The sequence below is a fragment of the Amblyomma maculatum genome, chromosome 6 (genome assembly GCF_055883805.1).
Source record: "Amblyomma maculatum isolate TAMU_Amacu chromosome 6, ASM5588380v1, whole genome shotgun sequence".
Taxonomy (NCBI): domain Eukaryota; kingdom Metazoa; phylum Arthropoda; class Arachnida; order Ixodida; family Ixodidae; genus Amblyomma; species Amblyomma maculatum.
In genome coordinates this window covers 29,073,517-29,096,028 of record NC_139349.1, presented here as the reverse complement: position 1 = coordinate 29,096,028, position 22,512 = coordinate 29,073,517, and the positions used below count along the sequence as shown (strand labels likewise).

Genomic DNA, 22,512 nt, shown 5'->3' with positions numbered 1-22,512 from the left:
GCAGGGCGGTGGTTGGCCTTGAGCGCAGCGCCGCCGCCGCCGCAGCCGGAGGCTGATTTCCCCGGTGGGGCGCCATTCTGCGACCAGCCCCCACCGGGTGAGTGGACTGCGAGCGCAGGCAGCCGCCTCCGGCTCGCTCGCCCCCCTTACCTCTGCTTCTAGCTCTCTGCGCGCACCCTGACACCCTCCCCCACGGCCAGTGGTCACCTGGTTGACCTGCCTGCAGCCACCGGTCAAAACGCCCACGCATCACCAAGAGCACGCTTTCCTCGCGACGTCTCTCACCCCAGTGGAAAAGTCTTCGCGCGCGCGGCTCCGAGGGAAGCCCTCTCCTGCCTGGTTCACGTGGTTATATTGCCCCGAAGAGTGCGACCCTTTGAGAGTGTGCTCGAGACCTACGCAGTTTGCTCAGGTCGAAACGAGTCTGGTTTCGCTGGTGTTCTGTGCGCGCCGGCGTCCGGTTCGGTTGCGGGCGTCGAGTTGAAATTTCTAGATCCAAGGTGGTTGACCCTTCCTCGGCAACAAAAGGTAAAAATTATTTGACATTCGCAGGGGGGGAGCGCGCGGAATTCAAATTGGCGTTTGTTGTCGACGTCGTTCCCAAGCGAGAGGTCGATGCCTTTCTCCGATGCTCCTGCGTTCAATGCTAATGCAGAACAGGTACTTGTTACTAGCGCCCAAATTTCTTCGCCTTCCTCTAGCTACCTACATTGACAGACAGCCTCCAACGGAGAATGTGCGCACAGCAGACGTGCTATCCGCCATAGCCAAGTATGTTCAGCTTGTACACGTATAATGCAATATGAATGTAGATTCAGCCAGGCCATATCATGGGCAGCTGCAGATTCGGGGCGAAATGTTTGCTGTGTGTAGTAGTACTTCATCTTTGCTTACATATCTTTGATGACGCTTAGAGGAGAGGGAGGGGGGAACTACGACTCTGCGTTCGTTGCCGGTGTCTTGCATGATAATGCCTTTTGGCCATGCGAACAAGGTTCAAATGTACTACGCTGAACTAGTTGCCGTAGCCTCGGCTACAAATCTACATACCACGTCGAGGACAGGCGCTTTCCTTTTGTGCGCCCTCGGTAACATAGTAAATGACAACGATAGGGTAGGCCGCAGTGATTAATTGAAATCTCGAGAAATTTTCTAGGCAAACAGTTCCCTGCCAGTTGTCTTCGTCACCTGTCCTTCGCGCACTCTTAAAGTAGCCGTTGAACCTGAATCCCAAACATCGTGTGGTGAGCCTCACTTGCGTCATTTAATGACGCCCAGGCTCATTTTCTTCCTCTCCGCACCTTCATGAGCTCGGTCTCATCAAGCCCATAAAGGAAATCACTATCAACGGTTACACAAGCGTGCTCTGCCTTTCGGTTAAGCAACGACTCCTGTTTCGCTATTGCGCTGCTTGGCGAACGCAAGCTATTGCGATGCTTCCTGGTAACAACCAGAAAACTATACGCTGGTAGCTTCGCCGCACCACCTTTGCGCCTCCTTGGCGAAAGCCGTAATGCTCCTGGAGAAGAAAGAAGTAAGCTGTTGCGAAATGTCGACTTGACCTCCTGGTTTGCCTCGAGTCAAGGACGCCATATCGCTCTGCGGAAGCCATAGTTGGCGCAGCTAGCTGTCGCTCATAATGTTTCCCGGAACAATAAACCAACAAGTAGGAGAAGGGCGCAGAAGCGTAAACGGAAAGTGGTCTTCGCCATTGTTCTCCGATGACGCGTTGCGTGGGGCTCAAATAAGACAGGGACAATTACATACGAGACAAACATGGTGATTCACGCACTATCAGCTACTACTTGGGAACAAACGAAATGTGTTCGAAATAAAAGATGGCAGAGGGAGAAAAGCGGAGCCGTCATCTGCTTTGCAACCGCTACGCGGACTCCGTTGTTTGACAGTGACACTCCAGTTGCCACTTGATGCAGTTGAAGCCGCGTCAAGTTCATTAGTCATTTATGGCTCAGAAGTTAAGATTGCTGTTTTATCATCGAGACAATGCGTCAACATGCATTTGACCTTCTTTTCTGACAGCATCGAAAATATCTACATGTGTATGCTTTGGCTTGGAGATTATTTCCCGTCGCATCTATTATCAAGGAAGCGGTTTTGTTACTTGAAGCTATCCCCTTAGCAGATGATTTGATGCAGATATTTTTGAATCGGATGACCTATTCCTGAACCTTCAACGATGTTTACATTTGAGTACGTTACAATTATATAGTGCTCTCTCTCTCTCTCTCTCTCTCTCTCTCTCTCTCTCTCTCTCTCTCTCTCTCTCTCTCTCTCTCTCTCTCTCTCTCTCTCTCTCTTCTCTCTCTCTCTCTCTCTCTCTCTATGTGTGTGTGTGTCCGTGCGTGTGTGCGTGCGTGCGTGTGCGCAACCTTTTGGCGCTGGCTTATCGAACACACACAGATGCTAAGCGGAACTATTCTGTCATTAACGTACAAATCGAAAAAAAAGGAGGCATTTTCCCCTGTAGCGTTTTAGAAATCTTAAGATAAATTTAATCAATGTGCTAAAAATCGACAAGTATCCTTGGCTGTAGCCCCTTCGGGTATTAAGATGCATTCGGAGGACTCTTTAGCGTGGCCTGCTTAGCTTAAATGTTGACGAAGGTTTTTCTTTGTTTTGTTTTTTGTGTTTTTTCTCAACCGTAAACAGTGATTTCTGTACAGAAAGGAAAGCCTGTGATTAAATGCCGAACGTTTCCAATATCCGTTTGGCCATTACTTGCGACAAGTTATCTCCGCATTTTTTTCGTGCCATTAAGTGCCCAACAAAATTGTAGTATATTATGGTGTATAAACTGCACTAGTTCCAAATTCCTTCCTTTAGCGGCTTTTATAAAACTGCTTTCATGACTTCCAAAGGCTTCAATCACGAGTACTGCTCACTATAGCGAAGAATGAAACGACTTCTTAAACCGAACAAAGTACGGGGGAATAATCAGTATCAAATTATGCTCCCTGTTAAGTAGCAGAACGTATGAGATACGCCGTCCACTTTTTGTATAAGCATATCAAGTACTTAGTGATTGTTTCCTTAGCTTATTTAGGAGCAGATCTCTACGTATTTCATTCAAGCCTATCCAAGCTTCGGTGTTCATAGAAAAAGTCCCAAGATCCAAAATAATGTCGTCGGGTCTGAGGCCGGATCGAACGCAGCATTGCTCGGCTCAGTGTCGAAAGCGTGTGAGTACTTGCACACCTCCACCAGGTTCGTCGAAAAGTGCAGTCGGCGAAGCCGCATTGCTTCACTCAAGCACAGACTCAAAGCATGAGCGTCATGGAGCACGACCCCTGCGTTCTTGGGGGCAGTCCCAGTGGGACGCGGCCGGCCCTGAATGCTTCACTGGAACGAGGGCAGCGAGGGAAAGACGTTGTTGACGTCGGTATCGCGTAGCCTGAACCGCTTTGCTTCCGAGACCGCGGAGCAAGCTTTGTCTCCGAAATCTATTTTCGTGCCGCGTCTGGCGACCTCACGTTTTCAGCACTAACTCCTGGGAAGCATTGAAGGCTGCACGATGAGCCGGATGTAAGTGCGTTGTTGCTTTCCTAATTCGCACGTCGTTTTGTCAGTTTATTTTTTTTTTTATGTATGAGAGCTAGAGCATCAAGCTAAGCAGTTACCTTACAAAATTTGGTTTTCAGTTACGATGTGTATACAAATACCAATTCGAAAGGTACGATTATCTACTTGAAGTGCTATGTTGATATAGCAACGTGTCTCTCCTGTGTATCAGTGCTACAGGTGATGTCATTATTAATTGATAGCTCATACAGCTCGTGCGGTCGAAAAGCCGTCGGCGTAGTAGTAATAGCCGTGCATTGATTTGCTGTCTTGCTTGTACTCGTGTATATACACATTTTATGTTTTTGCACTTTATGCTTTTCTGTTTTCTTTTAAATTAGTGCCCCTCCTGCCAGGACCCTTCACTGGGTCTGCAGTATGAATAAATAAATAATAAATAAATAGTCGGCACCGCGTGTCGAAAAGAATCGGGGGCTGCGTAAAAAAAAAATATCTCGGTAAATTGGGCTTCTAGTAAGTTATGACCGATTGGTGCGTGATAGGCGATGACTAGATAATGTAACCATTGTGAAAAATTGATGAATTATAGAAAGACAATTGGGAAAGGGAGGATTCAAATGTGTCCAAATGCTCAAAATAAAAAGTCAATGCTTGATGATGATGTTAAAATTTAGAGTTGGTTGGTTGGTTTGTGGGGTTAGCGTCCCAAAGCAATTCAGGCTGAGAGACGCCGTAGTGGAGGACTCCGGAAATTTAGACCACCTGGGGTTCTTTAACGTGCACTGACATGGCACAGCACACGGGCGCCTTGCTTTTCTCCTGCATCGAAAAGCTGCCGCCGAGGCCGGAATTCGATCCCGCGTCCTTGGGAACAGTAGTCGAGCGCCGTAACCAATGCGCTCAGCAGTTAATTTATATAATCGAAAAAAATAAAACATCAAAAAAAGGGGATTCAAGGGTATCAGAATGTTCAGAATGAAAAGCTAGTGCTTGGTGATGCCAATTAAGAAACTTTCGAGTGCACAATTAATTGAAATAATTTGAGAGAGAGACAAACATTTATTATAAGCAGGCGTTAAATATTCAGCCCTAGGTGGGTAGCCTCCTCAGTCCAGGAAGCCGGGGACCCGAGCCATCTCCCGAGTCCGGTTGACCAGACTACGCTGATCATCCAGGCTGGGGCTTGACAGCTGAGTCTCCCACTGCTCTTCGGTGATGGTCATGGTAGAAATAATCCAAAAATGAAAAATTTAACAAAGGGGGTTCAAAGGTGTCAAAACAATCAGAGTGAAAAGGAAATGTTTGATGATGCAAATTAAGGAAATTTGGAGTGTTAAAACCTAATCAATTAACGACAAAAAAAAAATGAAAATTGAAAAAGTCGGGCTCAAGAGGGTTTCAATATGTTCAGAATTAAAATCCAAATTTTTATGATGCCAATTTAATAACGTAGAATGTAATTCATCAATTAATTGAGGTAACTGAAAAATGGAACATTGGAAAAAGGGGGGCTCAGAGATGTGAAATGTTCAGAATGAAAAATCAATGCTTGATGATGCTACATAAGGAAATTTAGAGTGTGTAGTTGTTAAACAGGTAAATGAACTAATGACCAAATATGAAAAGGGGGTTTAAATTTGTCAAAACGCTCAGAATAAAAAGCCAATGCTTGACAATGCTAATTAAGAAATGTTATCGTGTGTAGTTGATTAGGTAATTAATTGAAATAAAGAAAAATGGGTTCAAATGTGTCAAACTGCCCAGAATAGGAAGGCAGCGTTTAGCGATTCTAAATACTGCTGTATAATAACGGAAAAAAAAACGTAAAAAGGTAGGATTTTTAAAATGTGAAATAAACATCGTTCACGCGTGTGAAACGCTATCGCGTTACGCCGTTAACGGCGGAGCCCAAGTGTTCCCCTAACCTTTGTCCTACATTGCGATCATGAGCCATAGCGCTTTTGCTTCATCGGCTATATGGGCGTATTGCTTGTCTAAAAATCCCAGTGTCGATCTCCCATGTGCGTCATAATTTTTCCTTTTTTTTTTTTCGTTCACTTTCTCTCTTTCTTGGTTTATTTCTTTCTTTCCCTGCAATCGTTTTCCTTTTGGACACGTAAATATAGATCTATATAACTCTCTTTTTCCGAAGTCTTGGTCCAGCCACCTGTGTTGGTATGTGCCATCTGATATTTAGTTAACAACCACCACCTTTGGCGAAAAGTTCAATCGAGGCATGATCCTGTGTAGGTGTATTTGTCCTGGCACTAATGGCTTCTCTGATACATGGCGATTATTTCTCCATGATGAGAAAAACGTTTACTTCTCGAACCTGAGCGTTGCTGCTAGTGTCACGATGCAAGGCTCAGTGGGAAATATGTTCGCCCCGCGATTTTTAACCAAGTCTACAACGGTCGGCGCGGTTCGTGTTCACATCTCATCGTAACATTAACAAAATTTGGTCATGAAAAGCGCTGCGCAATATTAGGCGAAGCGTAGGTTTGGCCGCTTGCAAGGAAGCCATGTGAAGAGATGCCGAAAACTTCCAATGTCGATTACACATGGATTGAGTTGTTGCCACATTTTTCTTCATGCAAGGGCTCAAACAAAATGTCAGTATATTCTGGTGTCAAAATTTTGATTACTTCTGAATTTCAAAGGCAGATTTTGCTCTAAGTGTTAAGCGCATTTCTGCATCACTTTGTTTTGCGACACGACCTTTATCAACACACAAACTTCAGAGGGAACTTGCGGAACTATAGTGACGTTAGTGAAAGCGAGTGCGTGTCATGCTCAGCGCATTTTCCTCTCAGTGCTGTTCATTTCCAAACAAAAGGAAACCAAAACATTGCTCTAAATGAATTATGAACCAAGAAAGGAACAAAGAGTATCCCAACTATTTCACATAGTCCAGCTTTTCTAACCAACGGTCATTCCAGCGTACTGGTGATGTTTGTTTGTTTGTTTGTTTGTTTGTTTGTTTGTTTGTTTGTTTGTTTGTTTGTTTGTTTGTTTGTTTGTTTGTTTGTTTGTTTGTTTGTTTGTTTGTTTGTTTGTTTGTTTGTTTGTTTGTTTGTTTGTTTGTTTGTTTGTTTGTTTGTTTGTTTGTTTGTTTGTTTGTTTTCCCGGCGTCAGCGCTAGCTGAACCCGTTATTGTTGGTGATTTCCATTCTGAGAGATTTCCTGTTTCCTGTTTTGGTTGATCGCCCACAGTAACGTTGGCGTTGCTGCTTTCCTCTGAGAGCCAAATGTTGCTGCGTTCCTCTAAGAGTGAAGCGCAACCGACGGCTTATATTAAACGTTCTGCTCTTCCTCTTAACCCGCACCACCGGTTGTTACACGTTGTTTCAACCGTGGAGACAGTTCCCTTGGAAGAAACCCAGATTCTCACAGGCCTGGCTGATTTCCTCTCTTTTCCCGCCACGTTCAGCGGCATTATCTCGCTGCCTACGTGCTTATAGTTCACTCGGGAGGAGCGTCAGAGCACGTGCGTACACCGGTAGCCGAGATAACAAGGAGCGTCCTCTTCTCTTGTCGTGCAGCAGCGGCGGCATGATGCGGTTCAGCGTGCTCCTGGCGCTATGCCTGCTAGCCCCAGCGCTGGCCGCCAACGACGAGGAGGCCACAGAGACACCTGAGAAGAGGCTACGTACGTATTCTGCCAATCTCTCTGCCGTCAGTAGGCCTCTGTTGGCGTCTCATTAAGTGCCAAATTAATATTAGCGCCACCGGCTAGGTTTCTGCCGAACACTTGCGGAGCCTCGCCTGAAAATGAGTATTCACAGGCCGTTAGCGCATAAAGCAAATAATCTCGTTCACCACTGCCGGGGCCGAAAATTCAGTCCTCAAACTTTAGTTTTCATGATCCTAGCGCTAGCGATCGAACCGCGATCTTGAGGGCGCCTCATCTTTCTTCCCAAGAAGGGTGGCAAGGGCGGCATGTATAAGCAGCATGTCGTCCCATGATGACACTGTTATTGCACTCAGAATGTCTGCATGTTTACTTCTTTTTCCAGCTAGTGCAATGTTGCCAAAAAGTCTTATGGATATGCACCATTTAGCAGGGCTTTTATCAGTCGTCACTGGTAGGATCCTGAAGTGCGCCATGTTGCTCCAGGCTGCAAGCGTACGTTGCCGTGGCTCGCTACGAACACTGCTTAGAACACACCACACTGCGTGAACATGTCGGTTGCATACATACCTGCACCACTCCGGGCGCATGAATTTAATTTAAATTGTTTTATGGTCCCTCCTGATTGGGCAAATTGAAAGAAGGCTCTTCAGTCGGGGCAAATGTCAAGAGGGGAATTTTCTGCTCCCCTATCTGTGATGGCTCCTCTCGTAGTGGCAGACTTTTCTTAACTTCGAGGAATGTTTGGTCATAATAGAAGCCATCAACAAACCCTGCTTTTAGTGAATCGGTGAGTTTATGCACGGGGTCTGCCTGTGTGCATACTGATGACCGTATCTCGCCGTACGCAGTGGTGTTCCCACAGAACGAGCTGCCATCTCCCGGCGGTTACTGTCAGTCACCCCTGGGTGTGGCCGGCCGTTGCGTGCCCTACCAGGAGTGCCGCTTCCTGTTCGACGACGAGTTCCTGGCGCGGCGATCACTGTGCGGCTTCGTCCGGCGCCAGTCACTCGTGTGTTGCCCGCAGGGCGGCGGCGGCGGAGGCGGCGGTGGAGGAGGAGGCTTCGGCGGCGGCGGAGGTGGATTCGGCGGAGGTGGATTCGGGGGCGGCTTCGGCGGAAACGGATTCGGAAACGGCTTCGGCAACTTCTTTCCGCAGCAGGTACGCGCACTGCAAAGTGGCGAGCACCGGATGGCCGCCACGTGCTCAGCGTTTCATTCACTCCGTCTAAACCGTCACAAGTTATACTACGAAAAGCACGTGCGCGATTCTGACGTGGAGTGTGCTAACGCGTAACTCGCTGTCTCTTTAAACCTAATTTGACATCAAAGCATAGCGCATATTCTCACCACACATTCGGATTGCAGTCTAAAGCATCTATCACAATTATACCTTGCAGGTCACCGCTTCGGCAGTAATTACGGAATAATATAACGGTCCACTGCTGATGACATGACATGCAAAGAAAGTAAAATCCATAAACTATGAACAAAGCCTGCTGAAACGTTTGAGCAAAGTTAAATACAAGAAGCAGTAGCTTTATAAAGGACGAATTTTAGTCGCAAGCCTAGTCTAGTGTACGCCATATAAAGCTTCTAGATACCGCTGGCGCTGCTAAAGTAGAAACGTCACCTAGTAAATAGCAGATCTGTGCAATCATCAAGATGAGTCGCGAATTCGCTCTAAATGGGCGTGCCACGAGAACCGTAATGACGAAAAATGGTGCTACGGTGCCGTGTGTTCAGGCGCATGATGCTTACTGCAAATGCACGCCGACACAGATTCCACAGCAGCCCTTCCCGGGCCTGGTCCGCCCATTACAGCCGAGTCGGCCGCCCTTCTTCCCTGGAGGCGGCGGAGGAAGGCCGCAGAGGCCTCCGAACTTCGGTGGACCACGGCAACCGCCGATCGAGCAGCCGCGGCCACGGCCGCAGAAGATATGGGGTACCGAAGGTAAGCTTGCAGCTGTGTGGTCGACTTGGTGGTCTGCACCATTTGTCGCATAATAAGGATGCCACTTGCAGCAGGGTACATATCTCGTCCTGTGTCCTCTCTCACACTGTCTCCACTTTAGTGATCTGGGAATTCACGAAAATTTGTCCGTTATAGTGCCAGCTATAATTACGCATTCCTTCGCACTCGTCATACTTTTTTTGTTAGTAGTTATTTCTCATTCGCGCCGCCCGGATAATCCGGAGGCAGGGGAGCGGGGTAAAGATGGTGGTTGAAGATGCAGAGCAGCGTGCTTAAAAAGGCCAAGAAGTTCTAGGTGGCACTGGGCAGAGCCCCCGCATGAGCAGTATCTTGCCCTTCGTATGCAGCGCTGGGACCCTGCTCGCTCACAGAAAAACCGCTTACTGCTCTCGTTTAGGGTTGAGGAGCTAAATTGCGTACTTACAACGAAGTCTCTAGCAGCATTATACATTGCACTAGCTATAGCCTAGTGGAAAGAAGTTATGGGTCCACAATAACCTCATACAAATTTTCTCATATCAAATTCTTACAGATGTCATATAGCCTCATATATTTCTCATGCGATGAATGATATTTGTATGAGAATATATGAGGTTTGCCTGAGCTAGTTATGAGAAACCAAGTATGAGTTTATTGACATCTCATAGCTTTCCCATAGCTTTTTCATTCCAATGTTCTGGTAGTGGTACAACGTTCCAAAGTCGCGCGAGCACTGTGATGGACGCCATAGCGAGGATTCTGGATTAATTTATAGCCCTCAGAGTTCTTTGGTGCGCGCTGACACGAGCACAGTGGGGGTTTATGCATTTCACTTCCATCAAAATGCTGCTAACAGGTTTCAATCCTGCGACATTGGGATGAGCAGCCAAATGCCAATCGCACTGGGCCGTCACTGTGGGCCTAAAGCTCCTCTGTTATTGTGTTGCGATAAGTTGTATAACCACGCTCAGAAGTTCCCAGGAAATTATGTAGCAGAGAACAGGACTGTGCCGTCAATGTATAACTCTGATGGTCCGCGAGGTCTTTTCCGCTATTGTAACAGAAAGACAAAGGCGTGAACTAGTTTCGCTTTTTGAACTAACCACTTATTTAGCCAGAACTGGTGGTTTGTTTAAACGTTACTGCCCCGACCACTGTACAAAAACAAAAATTAATTGTGCAAAATAATAGTATTATAATAATTTAATAATTTCGTAACATTGTACAAAAATAAAATTAGGTAAAATTTTATTTTATTTATATTGAGATACTGTCAATCTCAATCAGAGATTTTTACAGGATTGGGTTACAAGGGCCCGTAGACATTTGCTCATACAGGCATTCAAACATATATGTACAGAAGGGCATAATCGCAAACTCTTACAATAAAATAAAAATAAAAAGGCGCAAGCATATGAAATATTAAGGTTAAAGATACAGTCATTCAGTGGTTGACGTCATCTTTGATTCGCATTATACATAGAAAGTAAAACAAACACATTCATGATGGCATCACTTCCTAGTGGTTAACAATACAGATTTTCCGGCAAGTTCCACAAATTTGTCAATAGTGGACTGAGAGACAGCTACCTGATCTAAAGAGTTCCAGTCCCGCACAGCTCGCGGGAAATGGGAGAAACTGTATGTGTTATTAGAGCAAAAATATTCATGGAGTGTGAGTTGATGCTTATGACGGGTTTCTCTGCAAGTATTAATAAATAAATAACAGAAGCACCAAATATTTCTTTTTTGTTGTTGATGATAGTTCCGGCAACTTTCTACCTCCTTTCGACCGCTTCATACCTTCCCTCACAGTGGGGCTAGAGTGTTCATGGCGACTGAAACATGCGCGGCGTTTTCCTTTTCCTCATAACGGTTGTTACAATATCATGTAGCTTCCACAATTAGTGCCCCAACTGGTTTAATAGAGGAGTGCAGTATACCAGCTGTCCCCGCGACAGCAGCTGCTTCATCCGCGTTTTATGTCGACGCGTCATTCATGACTGTGAGGCATCCTCTTATAGCGCAGAGAGCGCTCATCTGACACATGCAAACCGCCGCAAATACGCAGCGAAGCATTGCTCCATTGGCAGAGCGGGCACACTTCGCGTACGCTGCGTGCAAAATTGTCAGGCACGCCATCGTGCTGGCGTCAGATGGACGTACGCCGTATTTTTCCCTACAAATTACCTCCGCCGCGTTTAAATGATGAGCCTCCGTCTGAAGAGGATGGCGCGCTTTGTTTTCACATACTGCGCCGGCTACTTCCTCGTGCGAGACGCGACGAGTACATGCGCGAACGCTGGCGATTATCTCACTCTCACTCGGGCCGCGCCGGCCAGTCCTCGACCTTGGATTCGTGGCAGACACATTGGTGCGTAAGGCCCCTCAGTCGGGACAGAGGTCTAGCTCAGAGGTTTATTAAATAGTGGGACAGCTGCGAGCTGCTGCACGTACAACAAACGCCGGCGGTCGACTGCAGTAGCTGCGCAAGGCAGCGCGAGAGACAATTATTGCAGAGCGCAGTCTAAAGGGTGTATTAGACACGCCGACGAGGCTGCACTGAAATAAGACGCCCGTGCTCGCTTCAGGACATGAACTACTGCTACAGAACTTTCACAACCCCGCCCCCTTTCCCTGTAGTTCTTGAGCATAACGCGAGAAGAAGAAAAATCGTTTCGTCGCGTTCATTTTAACCAATAATTATTTCTCTTCAATTACGAGTTCACAACAGTGGCGCACCTAAATGATTTGCCTAAATGCGACAAACGGTGTGTACAATCATTTTACCTTATAAGGGTTACATGGCACAAAATTGACAGTTAATACCAAAACATTGCCCGCCAGCATTTTGAATACTATCTGGCAAGCCCCTTGCAAGTTGCTCTGACCTGGCCTCTCTTTAGCGTTTGTTTTCAACTTTGTTCTAGAACTGCGACCTTCAGGGTATTTAGAGCAGCCTCATAATCTTTACAATATATTGAAGTTTTCAGAACGTTCCGAGAGGCCTGAAAGGAGCTTATTTGTCGAATGAATGGCACAGCCCTATATTTAATGACATTATATGTCACTTCCAGCCATGTTGTTACCACCTGATGAGGCCCTATCGTACTGATTTTACGTTCATTTATCGAGCCGCGTCCATTATTTGCAATGGCCACAGCATTCGCATGTGTTTTAGGCACTATTATTTCCAATATATTTCGCAAAATGGCTGGTTTCTCTGTGCATTTTCTGACGGCTCTTTCTGCGACGATCGGCTTACCTCACATTGCTGTCAATTCGTTTTCCTGCACCCACTAAACCATTACGCACCGTCCTTAAGGCATACAAATAGTTTGTGCCATTGAATTTCCCTTCAGCATACAGCCAACAGTCGCTCGAAACTCACGTGGACCGTCTCTTCTAACTGGAAGTTTTTAGGGGTCATGCAGGAACCATCGCAAGTGAAGGTAGGGTTGTCATTGCGCATAGTTTTGAGGGGTCATGAACCGTCGCAAATGAAGGTAGGGTTTTCATTGCGCATATCGAAAAAAGATAGCCCAAAATCAAGTTAAATGTAGGCATAAAATCCACGCCATTCGATTTTAGCATCAGTTTTGTAGTCAAACAGGGGAGAAGCAGTATTGTAAATACAGTTTTTATTCTTGAAGAATAAATAATAGTGGTTTGAATCAACGCAAGAAATCGCTTAAGTGGCACCAATATTTTGCCGTTTCGCTTCATATTTCGCTAGGTGCTCGAGCCCCAACCGCGTTGCGAATAAGCAAGTAAGTGATTAAATGCTCAATATACGTGCACATAACTTGTATAAAATAGACACTGTTCCTGCTAGGGTAACCAGGGTAAGCCAGCAACCCAACTGGCAAGTTAAACATGAAAGCTGCGTTTTCTTGTGCCCTTACATGAAATTTGAGCGACAGAATTGACATCAGAAAGCCCAGTGCCGTTTTGTCGTCCATTTTTTATTTTTGTAAAGTTCGCGCGAAAGAGGCTCATGGGAAAAACTGAAAGTGGCAATGACCAAATGTTCGGTGAGCGTTGCGCCAGGCGGTGTAAGTGGCGTTCCCCGCAAGTCCTCATACGATTCCGCTTCATGGCACAAACTCAAACGCACGTCCGATCTAGGGCACCACTGTGGGCAGTCATGTTCTTTTGCACGTAACGCTCTTCATAAACAGAAATGAATAAAAAGCAGTCGGGGGAGTTCTACATGACCGCGATGGATGGAGCAAATTACGGCTGCACCATGACATCATATTGCCTTGTGGCGCGGTAAAATTTTGGAGCGGCTACCGGCACCCTTCGCAACCGGTTCGCACCATCAATGGCCTTAGCAGCCTTATTCTCAGATATGCGATGTTTCCCGGATGATGTGACGAGTCAGCCTCGAGTATACGGAGCCAACTAGCGAGCCTTTAAATTGGCGTACGTAGGCTGCCTAGGCGAGCTCAAGATTTCCTCTATGCACGCCATCTCCGCTGGCGGGAACGCCAAAGGCACGCGCGAGAGCAAAGCTTGGAGATAATTGGCGTCTTTTTGTTTGTTTATTCTAACTGCAATGCCCGAAAGGGGACCATTAGATGTATCAAACGAAATGTTCAACTATAGCCAGAAAGTAGCCAGGGAGCCAAGCTGAAATGTTCATTGCCAAGTAGGATCGTAAATTATCCGATACGGCAACCCTTACCGAATGAAGGTGAATCTGTAAGAAACAAATTTAGAGCAGTTTCTTCCTATATTTCGCATTCAGCCCTCGTTTTTAAGTGCTTGTCCTCTTCTCGACTCTTCTTTAAAATTTCAAAGTACACAGTTCTCAACAAAAGTCCTGTAAAGTTTTTGACTAAACAAAGATATCTATATGTCCTTTGGCGCAGCATACACACTTCTAGCGAGTACCTATGCACGCTACTGTGTATCCGTGTCACCGTTGGAACCGTTTTAATAGTTTCTCGCTGTTGAGGTGCAAGTAGGGAAAAAAGAAAAAGAAGTATGCAAGAATAAACCAACATATGTAAATGGTCTCGAAAGAACGGTTGCAGAAAATAAAGAAACATCACATATAGCACAAATGCCCCAAAGGTACGTTTAAGGCCTTCGTGCTGTTTTGCATGTCAGATGAGCGTACCGTCAGGATATAAAACGAGCTAGTAAGTGAAACTGAAGACGCCTTGTTGAGGGTCGCTTCGGACAAGGCGGCGTGTTCCTTTATATCAAGATAATATATATACGTAATATTTTTCACCAAATGTTTTATCCATAGAGAACTGAACAAATGTCGAACACCAATATGAAGCCAACGTAATTTTCTTATTCCCGATTTTCTTACTCCGATTGGGCAACCTTACGATTCTGAGCTTTGTTATAAAGGTTTCAAACAAATTGGGACTGGGTGTGTACATTTTTGTTATTTGCTGCCCTTTCATATTCGGAATTTTGCTATTAATTCGTAGCAAGCCGTTTAAAACTGACAAATAAAATGACTGAATAACCAGAACGTTTACGCTACAAACCCAACTCGATACTGCCGCTCCGGCTAGTATTCTTGCGTCTATCATGCGACGTCATGCTTGCCTCCGGCCAAAAATATTCTTCCCGGTGACTGTAAGGCTTCGCCCTCGGAACGCAAGCATTTTTTTTTTTTTTAAGAGTAAGTATTTTTGCAGTTAAAGCCACCGCAAGCAACCGATTTTGTCGTGCCCCTTTCCAACCTTTCCCTCTCAGCGGTTCTTCACTCTCCAGCCTGACCGCCTACCTTCTGCAAGCCAAATTTTGTTCTTCATCCGCGTTTAGCGGGAGGCCTGGTGTCTGCATGAAGGCTGTAGGAACGCGCAGCACACAGAATGATCTCAGAGCAGGGCCCGCATTCCGAGTTTGCGTCGTTATCGAAATGTCGCTATCTCACGTGACCTCGAGTCATCTGATTGGTGGAAACGCCGGAACCGGGTGTTGCCACTGCGGAACAGGAAGAAGTGGCAACATCATGTTCCGGCGTTTCCACCAATCAGATGACTCGAGGTTGGGGAGATAGCGACACTTTCGATAACGACGCAAACTCGGAATACGGGCCCAGGGACTCCGCCATCGCGACAACGAAACGGGCGAGAGAGAAGCGCGCACCGAGCAGCTAACACACTTAGTGCTCTTCGCCCACCCTTCCCCCGACCGCCAGAGAGACAGACCAGTGGAAGCTGTCTTGGCTTTTTACGTCACTGTCGAGGATCGGAGGCCAGAGTAGAGAGCAAGGAACCTGGCTTTCAAATAGGGGGGCGTGAAAGAGCTTTGATTTGTATTTCTGCTGCTTTCCGGCGCGCGTATCGCTGTAGTATTTTGCACACTATATCCGATGCTTCACAGAAGCATTGAGCTTGTTTGTTTAAAATGCTATATTCTGAAACCTTGCTATTTAAGACTGCTCAAGCCACGCGGATGCTTTGCCGCCGCTTCGCTCTTTATACAGTGTGCACAAATATTGCTCTCTCTTTCTCTCTCTCTTCAGTGGTGATCGTAAACGTGCAATGTGATATCCTTTTCAGACTGCGGCGTGGCCAGCAGCGCCTTGGTCCGCATCGTGGGCGGCCGAGAGTCAAACTTGGGAGCATGGCCGTGGATTGTGAGTAGTTGCCGCAAACTTCCTTGCTAGTCTGTGTAACGTACGCATGACTGTATATAGCGCACAGTTACAAATGACAGAGCAGTAATGAGAGTACTTGTAGCGCCTAAAGTCGATGCACAAGCTCCGGCCAAAAGCACAACCGGCTCCGTCTCGACTCAACCAACGCCAAAGTGAAAACTTGCAATTCCATCCCTCGAAGCATGAAATGCAACTCCAACAAATCAAGGAGCAGTATACAACTAAAACAATCAATGTTTCGACACTCTGAAAAGGTGCCTATCAGAGACGACGGCAATTTTGAATTTAATATAAACCGCAGAAATTCACGTGGCTTGCTCTGGCAAGAGGCTGTAGACGCTAAGGGTCTGGCATCTATGTCACTTTTTCGTACTTGAGGAAACCGGTAGTTACGCTCGGAAGTCAGCCGGTATTCAGCCGACAAAAGCTTTGTACACCCGTGGACAAAAGTGGTATACTCCACGCGAACCGCAACAATTGCATTTTTTGTTTTTCAGCATAAAAAAATGTACCACACAAAATTGCTTGGACAAGATGGCAAGTATATTAAGGAGGGTACGTTATGCATATCTGAGAAATAACTGCTTCTCTGTCGGAAAAATCTGGTGGGCAGTTTCCTCGCAGCGCGTGGAGTATACCACTTCTGTCCACGTGTGTACATAGAGCTTTCGCACATGACATATCAAACAGTCTACTTATAATTTGACTGAGGTATTCTGTAGTTTCATTTAAACGGCATTTAAAGCGACCGCTATTTCCACTGGCATTAGGTGGTGCATCTGCTTGCAAGTATAGACTCCGTGTGCTGCATAAACGTAGTAATTTCGAAATACACAGACAAGTTATTAGGGCGAAAGCCTTTAATGGCTCATGCTGTCGTGGACAAAGTATGTCCCGCTTTTGCGGCGTTCTGATTGGCCGAGGCGGGATGCATCCCCGCCATCTGCAATGCCACAATTGAACGCGCGCCAAGGAACGCCACGCGGGAGGAGCGATGGTATACCGTCCAAACTCGCACTTGCCGGAGAAAGTGCAATGATACTGCGCCTTTCCTTTCCTGTAAACCAATTATAATTATATGTAGCACTGCAACGAATGCCGACAAGAGTAAGCTTTCGCCATTCTCCTCTTAAGAGGCATTTAAGAGACCCTCTAATTTTTCACTGTCTTATACTGACATTTTTGCTAATGGCGCCTCAAAGAGCGCTGACATCAAGAAGACTAACTCTTGTTGTTGTTTCATTTAAGTATTCTTCCGAACTTGCTTTATGCGAAGTTGCATTTGCTCTCATGACAGTGATAGTGATAGCAAGATGGGCAAGTTGATAATCCATATAAGAAAACAGAACGGCGTAGACTGAATACCCGACAGTGCCTTCCTTATGGCCCTATAAAGTCTGTACGTCTTTTGTACGGTTGGATCAAACCTTCGGAGACTGCCTACAGCCTGTCTGCGTATTCCGCGCTGTTTTGTTATACTTCACGAGTGCTGCTTCTCAGTGGGCATCCTAAAACGTGTTTGCGGCGCTCACGCATGCAGGCTTTGCTGTTCATCGACGTGCACGGAAACGGCGTACGGTCCCCGCTGTGCGGCGGCGCACTGGTCACCCCGCGGCACGTGCTCACGGCGGCACACTGCACCTTCAGCGGCAACCGGTCGCTGACGCCCGACGCGTTCGTAGCGCGCCTCGGTGAGCACGACTATCTGAGCACCGACGACGGCGCCAACCCTGTGGACGAGCCCGTGGTACGCATCGAGCGGCACGCCCAGTTCAACCCGCGCACCTACCTCAATGACGTGGCCGTGCTCACGCTGCGGCGGCCCGTACCGCTGAGCAAGGACATCGCGCTCATCTGCCTGCCCTACGGCCAGCTGCGGACGGACGAGTACCAAAGCCGCATGGCCAACATCGCCGGCTGGGGTGAGCTGTACTACGGGGGCCCGTCGAGCGCTTCGCTGCAAGACACGCGCATCCCCATCCAGAGTCTGGACACATGCAAGGAGTCCTTCAAGCGCACCAGCATCACCTTCACCGACCACTACCTCTGCGCGGGCAGCCTTAAGGGAGACAAAGACGCCTGCAGGGTACGTGTGCTGCCGTAAGGCTAAAGTTGTGTAGCAGTAATTTCACCAAACGGTACAGCGCGCACGGTCTACAGAACAGATATCGTCTTTCTTAACAGGCTGGCCATGGAAGAACAGTGATGCTCCGTAAGCCTTCTAGCTGCCATACAGCTCGATCGTAATTCTGATACCAGTTATATTAAGCACGTCTGTCCTCGACCAGTCATATGTGGGTTGAGCAGTGTACATAAAAGCAGGCGATATATCTCTTGTCATGCCGAGTGTCTTTGCCTAAGAGAAGAGGGAAGATCATCGCTTGCACTGCTGCCCTGTTTCGGATTTCGGTAGAACCGGCAGGTAGATGTCGGAGCTTCTATTTTATAAATGTGTGGTGTTGTTCAATGTGAAATTAGTAGTGCAAATCGTTTACTGGCTGAAAGATCTTCATTAGAAGGTAAAGAAAAAAATAGCCACATGCCGCGAAATACGAAAGTCGTATAGATTCGGACCAAGTGGTGGGATGTTGTCTTTTCTTCTTCCGCCTAAGTGCGCAGTGGTTATTGCACTCGAGTGCTGGGCCCAAGGATTTGGGATCGAATTCCGGCCGCGGCGGCCGCTTTTCGATAGAGCCAAGAAGAGGCGCCCGTGTGGTGTGGTGCGATGTCAGTGGACGTTAAGGAGCCCCAGTTGGTCGAAATTTCCTTAGCCCTCTACTACGACATATCTGAGTCGCATTGGGATGTCAAACCCTATAAATTAACTTCTTCCTCTTCCCAATCTATCATCTCTAATCCACTAACCGATTATAACGGGAATTTTCCATAATCAACATCAGAAATATAAACAAAAATGAAGTATCCTTGTAAGTTTCTCTAGCTTCGTTAACCTCTGGGTTCGTTAATAAGTAATATATCGTGATCTTTTTCATTTTAGCGGAGTAAATAGAATGATGGCCATAAAATGAAGAGCCAGGGCTACAGTTAATCTGCATTGTTTTCTTCATCATTCCCACTCCCACATGCCCAAACAGAGCTTGAGTTTTTTCTCAGAGAGGGTACCAGGCTCATACAAGAGGTAAACGATGGCTCATTGCGAAGCCGATGCACGGTTGTACGAATTCACAAGGAAGAAAATTAGCGGTGACAGAGGAATGTGAACGCAGTTTTGCGGGATAACAGTTCCCTAAATATCTGCTTGAATGCAACTGCGCAGAGCCTTTAAAATAAAATCACACATGAAAGATTCTGTACCGGAAAACAACGCCGAATTCCTTTACGATAGAGGATAGTGCACTTATGTTGACAAGCGCCGGTTGTCTTCGTGCGCGTGTAAAGTGGCACACGAGAATTTGACATCATTCTTAAGTGGCTACAAAAAAGAAAAGCATACCAGGAGTTCGGGATGCCAGCTGCTGGCGCCTTCAGTGGCTGGGGCCGCTTGTGCTCGCGATACAACGAATAAACATCGCCGCCAGATATGTCAAAAGAATCTTTTAGAATGAAATTCTTCGCATATGTACCGGTTTAAACGATGATAAGCTAAGTTTCTTCAGAGAAGCAATTTATAACCGTTTTCATTAGCTGCGGAGATATTCTCTGCATAGATCCACGCCTCTTGTTGTTGGTGGTGGTGTTGTTCTACGGACAGACTAAGTTTTGATCGGGCTCGGTAAAAATCAAATGGCAGCTACTCACTTGTGCACAGTTTACTACGCAGATATAAAGGCTAAGTCCCCTTAACCTTGGTATTTGAACTCTCTGCGCAGGGCGACTCGGGTGGGCCGCTCATGCTGCTAGACGACCAACAGCGATTCACCATCATCGGCATCACGTCTTTCGGGCGGCGCTGCGCGGAGCCCGGCTATCCGGGCGTCTACACACGCGTCGCCAAGTACCTCGACTGGATTCAGCCAAGGCTCGTCTGATCGGTTCGCTGCCAGAGGCACCCCCTGTAAATAACCCCGCGGCGTCACCACTACCGTCCCGGCGCCGGTCTTGAGATCGCGGAAACGAGGCGAACATGGTTCGCTCTTTGGACAGTGTTGGCATATTGTAAATGCTCAGCAGAGGTTATGGGATGCTGTAACTGAAAGGAACTGTCTCTTCCGGAAGAATGAAGAAATGCAGAATGCCTGTCCCGTGTCAAGGTAATGGAAGCCGCGCATTACAGATCGAACATGTGCCAGAAGCTCATGGCAAACCACCGCATGTAAGGAGTATGTCGTCTATATTCATGTAGTTCTACCAGAGAAGAGGACCAAGCTCTCCCAAAGAAACAAGATGCCAAGAATTCCAACTTTTTTCATTAGTCCTGCTTTTTACGTGGTGATTTGGAGCGGAGGTGATAATATTCCCTCTTTTAAAGCTCAAGAGCAAATAAGGCCAAAGAGCACCAGCCACAATGTTAAATGATATACTCGTGCAACTGGCAATGCGTAGGCTGGCATTGTAGGTGGGCGAAAACAATACTCGCTTATTTAGAACTCATTATCGTGTTCGTCACCACGATAACAAGAAGAGTGCTCAGCGCTCAAATGATAGATGTCGGTAATGGAGTGGTCTCAGTTCCAGGACCAGAAGAAGTGCGCGGACTTCCAGTTTTGTAAGCGTGTCAAGCACTCCTGTGAAAAGGGACGATTTTCATCCTCGTTGCAGGTCGACATTGTGCAGCATCAAGAATGCATATGTAGTGAACATAAACACGCCACTTTTCACAGTTCAGGTATTAAGTGCTACACGGGGAAAATCGAAGGTTGGTAGCCCCGTTTTATATTTTTTTTTCGCTTAAGAACATTAAAAGAAGCTGCAACCACGACGCATTTAGTTTCAGAAGGGTGCCGCTTCGTTTTGCGTCGTCGTCAGAATCAATAAAACAGTATCTGTGATTTCAATTAAGCCTGCATGTTGCATTTCCATCTTTCATTCCCTGCGAAGGTGTTTGCCACCCAAGTAACCATCACTGTTACTTTGAGACTAAACGAGCATCAACTGCGAAATGGCAAACGAGGTATTAATTGCGAGATGAAGAGATAGAGACCATTTAATGAAAAACAGAGAATTTAGCCGGCGTTTAGATTTCGCTGGCATGCTACCCCGTGTAGGAAGGGGAATTGTGGAGGGAAAGATTGAAAAACAAAATGGTGAGGAGAATAAAAGAAATGAAGGGGGAGATAAAATTCCGCCATTAAATGCGTTGTAAGGTGCTTCGTGGATTAATGGTATAAATTGAAATGATGAAATGCATAATCCGACAAATGTGCTAATGGAGTTCACAGCTTGAAAAATGCCTGGGGGTAACAAGCAAGGTGAATTTAGAGTTTGTCAAAAAGTCAAATCTCTTTCAAATACGTAAATAAAAAGTTCATTGCGAGTCTCTGTTTCCTAGGGCAGGCTAAGGGACCTAAAACACTGTTCATTGTGAAAAGCACTGGGGAGAGCTTCTTCATTCTATGTTCATAGTACGCACGCTCGTCATCGTACGCAGAGCACTCAAGCAGGATATGTTTCACAGTTTCAATTGAGCCGCAATTGTCACAATTTGACCGAAACGGTATCTCAAGCCATTTGTATATGCACAGTTCAGGCAAAGTCGTTGGTAAAGAGTTTCTAGCTAGCGAAGAAATTTCGGAGGGCGTCTTGATCTAAGATGTGGGGCAATTGAACAAAGAAATTGATAGTGATTTGTCGGCAATCTCCAAAGCTGATACTTTGCTTCGAAAGCAAATGTTTTAGCCAGTTGGGATGCATCAAATTTTGTGCAAGAAGTACGAATTGATGTTGGTGACCTTTACAAGCCGCTTCATCTGCTTTTTCATTGACTTTAATGCCACAGTAGGCTGGTATATCCACTGAAATGTTATGCAGTGGCCTGCGGCAATAGCCAAATGATGTAGATACCCGATTTCAAATTAAACAGGCTAATGATTGGTTTTCTTCATCAGGTTACATTGGATTTGCAGAGATGCTCTGGAATCAGTGAAGATAACTCATCGACCGGGGGTTTGGCGCAGGATATAGGAAACAGCTTCTTTAATGTCATGAAGCTCAACTATCGTAGATGATGTCTTCCGCTGCAGCCGGTAAAACAGGACATGGTTTGTTGGGGGCACATAAAGGCCACAGAAGGAAGTGTCTTGAGTAGTTGAACCATCGGTAAATATGTGGGTGTACTGCGTGTATTCCTTGGCTAAGTAGGCAAGAACAGATTGCAGAAGTGCTGCCTGTGGCATGCGGCTCTTCGCATCCACGTCAGGAACAGACGTATTCACCTTTAGAGACGATAGCGTCCTTGGATGAAAGCTGAGAGGTAGTAGATTTCGTGGCTGAATAACAGTAGGGAGGGGCAGAAACTGTACAGCTTGACCAAAACCGGAGTTGGAATGAGTTAGATGGAGACGGTGCAAGAAGTGCTTTTTCCCTTGGAGGACATGTCGGAGATGGGTGCGCAGTTTCTTGGGTGGCAATCACATCCAGCGAGAGTCATCCTGCTTCTGCAACTGTTCCTGATGCAGAGAATCCCTTTGGGAGTCCAAGGCATATTCGCAAGCAGTTGTTCCGCGCGGCTTCAAGAATCTTCTTGCTTGTTGGAGATAATCTTTGAAGCACCGGAAAATAGGTAGCGTAACACTCCTTCAACGTAGGAGAACCATCGACCGGCAGTTGCTGCCCCATCGTGTTTCCGCCATGAAT

General features: G+C 46.5%; 1 protein-coding gene across 1 annotated transcript; it reads left to right on the top strand.

Moving 5' to 3' along the window:
• Positions 1–56: 56 nt before the first annotated feature.
• LOC146185335 (venom protease-like) lies at positions 57–20,718 on the top strand. Its single transcript, XM_084606282.1, has 7 exons — positions 57–97; positions 7,083–7,189; positions 8,023–8,333; positions 8,954–9,125; positions 15,662–15,738; positions 17,300–17,845; positions 19,590–20,718. Exons 2-7 carry the CDS (start codon positions 7,093–7,095, stop codon positions 19,746–19,748), a joined length of 1,362 nt encoding a protein of 453 aa, XP_084462408.1. The 5' UTR covers positions 57–97; positions 7,083–7,092; the 3' UTR covers positions 19,749–20,718.
• Positions 20,719–22,512: the final 1,794 nt, after the last annotated feature.